Raw genomic sequence first — 383 nt, 5'->3', positions numbered from 1 at the left:
CCGGGCCCCCCCCCCCCTTCCCCGCCGCACTTTGTTTACTGGTTTTGCACAGCCGCCGGCCCGTCGCTGGGCTGCAGCTTGTGCGGACACCGGGCTGTCCCCCGGAGCCTCCGCCCCGCTCCCGGTGCCCCGGGGGCTGCGGGGCCGCCCGGCTCCCGGCGGAGCGCTGGGACCCGCCCCCGCGGCTCCATCCCGTCCCGGGGTGCGGGGATGCGCCGAGCGCCGCTCCTGCATCTCATTTCTATCATTTCCTATTTTTAATAAACTGTTTTGTAAATACGCGAGTGCTGCCTCTTTCCGGGGCGGGCGGGGGCGGGACGGGGCCCGGCGCCGGGGCGGTGCCGCGGTGGGGAGGCGGCAGCGGCGGCCATGGCCGGCGGGCG

At 74.2% G+C, this 383-nt stretch overlaps 1 protein-coding gene across 1 annotated transcript in view; it reads left to right on the top strand.

Annotated features, from left to right (window-relative positions):
- The first annotated feature begins 369 nt into the window (after positions 1 to 369).
- The window catches only part of KRTCAP3 (keratinocyte associated protein 3), a 2,372-nt gene continuing 2,358 nt past the window's right edge, over positions 370 to 383 (top strand). Inside the window, exon 1 of the mRNA XM_014946358.1 lies at positions 370 to 380. Coding sequence (XP_014801844.1) covers positions 370 to 380 — 11 coding nt within the window. The remainder of the gene's footprint in view (positions 381 to 383) is intronic.

This window comes from Calidris pugnax, unplaced genomic scaffold, assembly GCF_001431845.1.
Source record: "Calidris pugnax isolate Ruff unplaced genomic scaffold, ASM143184v1 scaffold165, whole genome shotgun sequence".
Classification (NCBI taxonomy): domain Eukaryota; kingdom Metazoa; phylum Chordata; class Aves; order Charadriiformes; family Scolopacidae; genus Calidris; species Calidris pugnax.
Note: the sequence above shows the minus strand (reverse complement) of the source record. Positions and strands in the feature narration are given on the sequence as shown.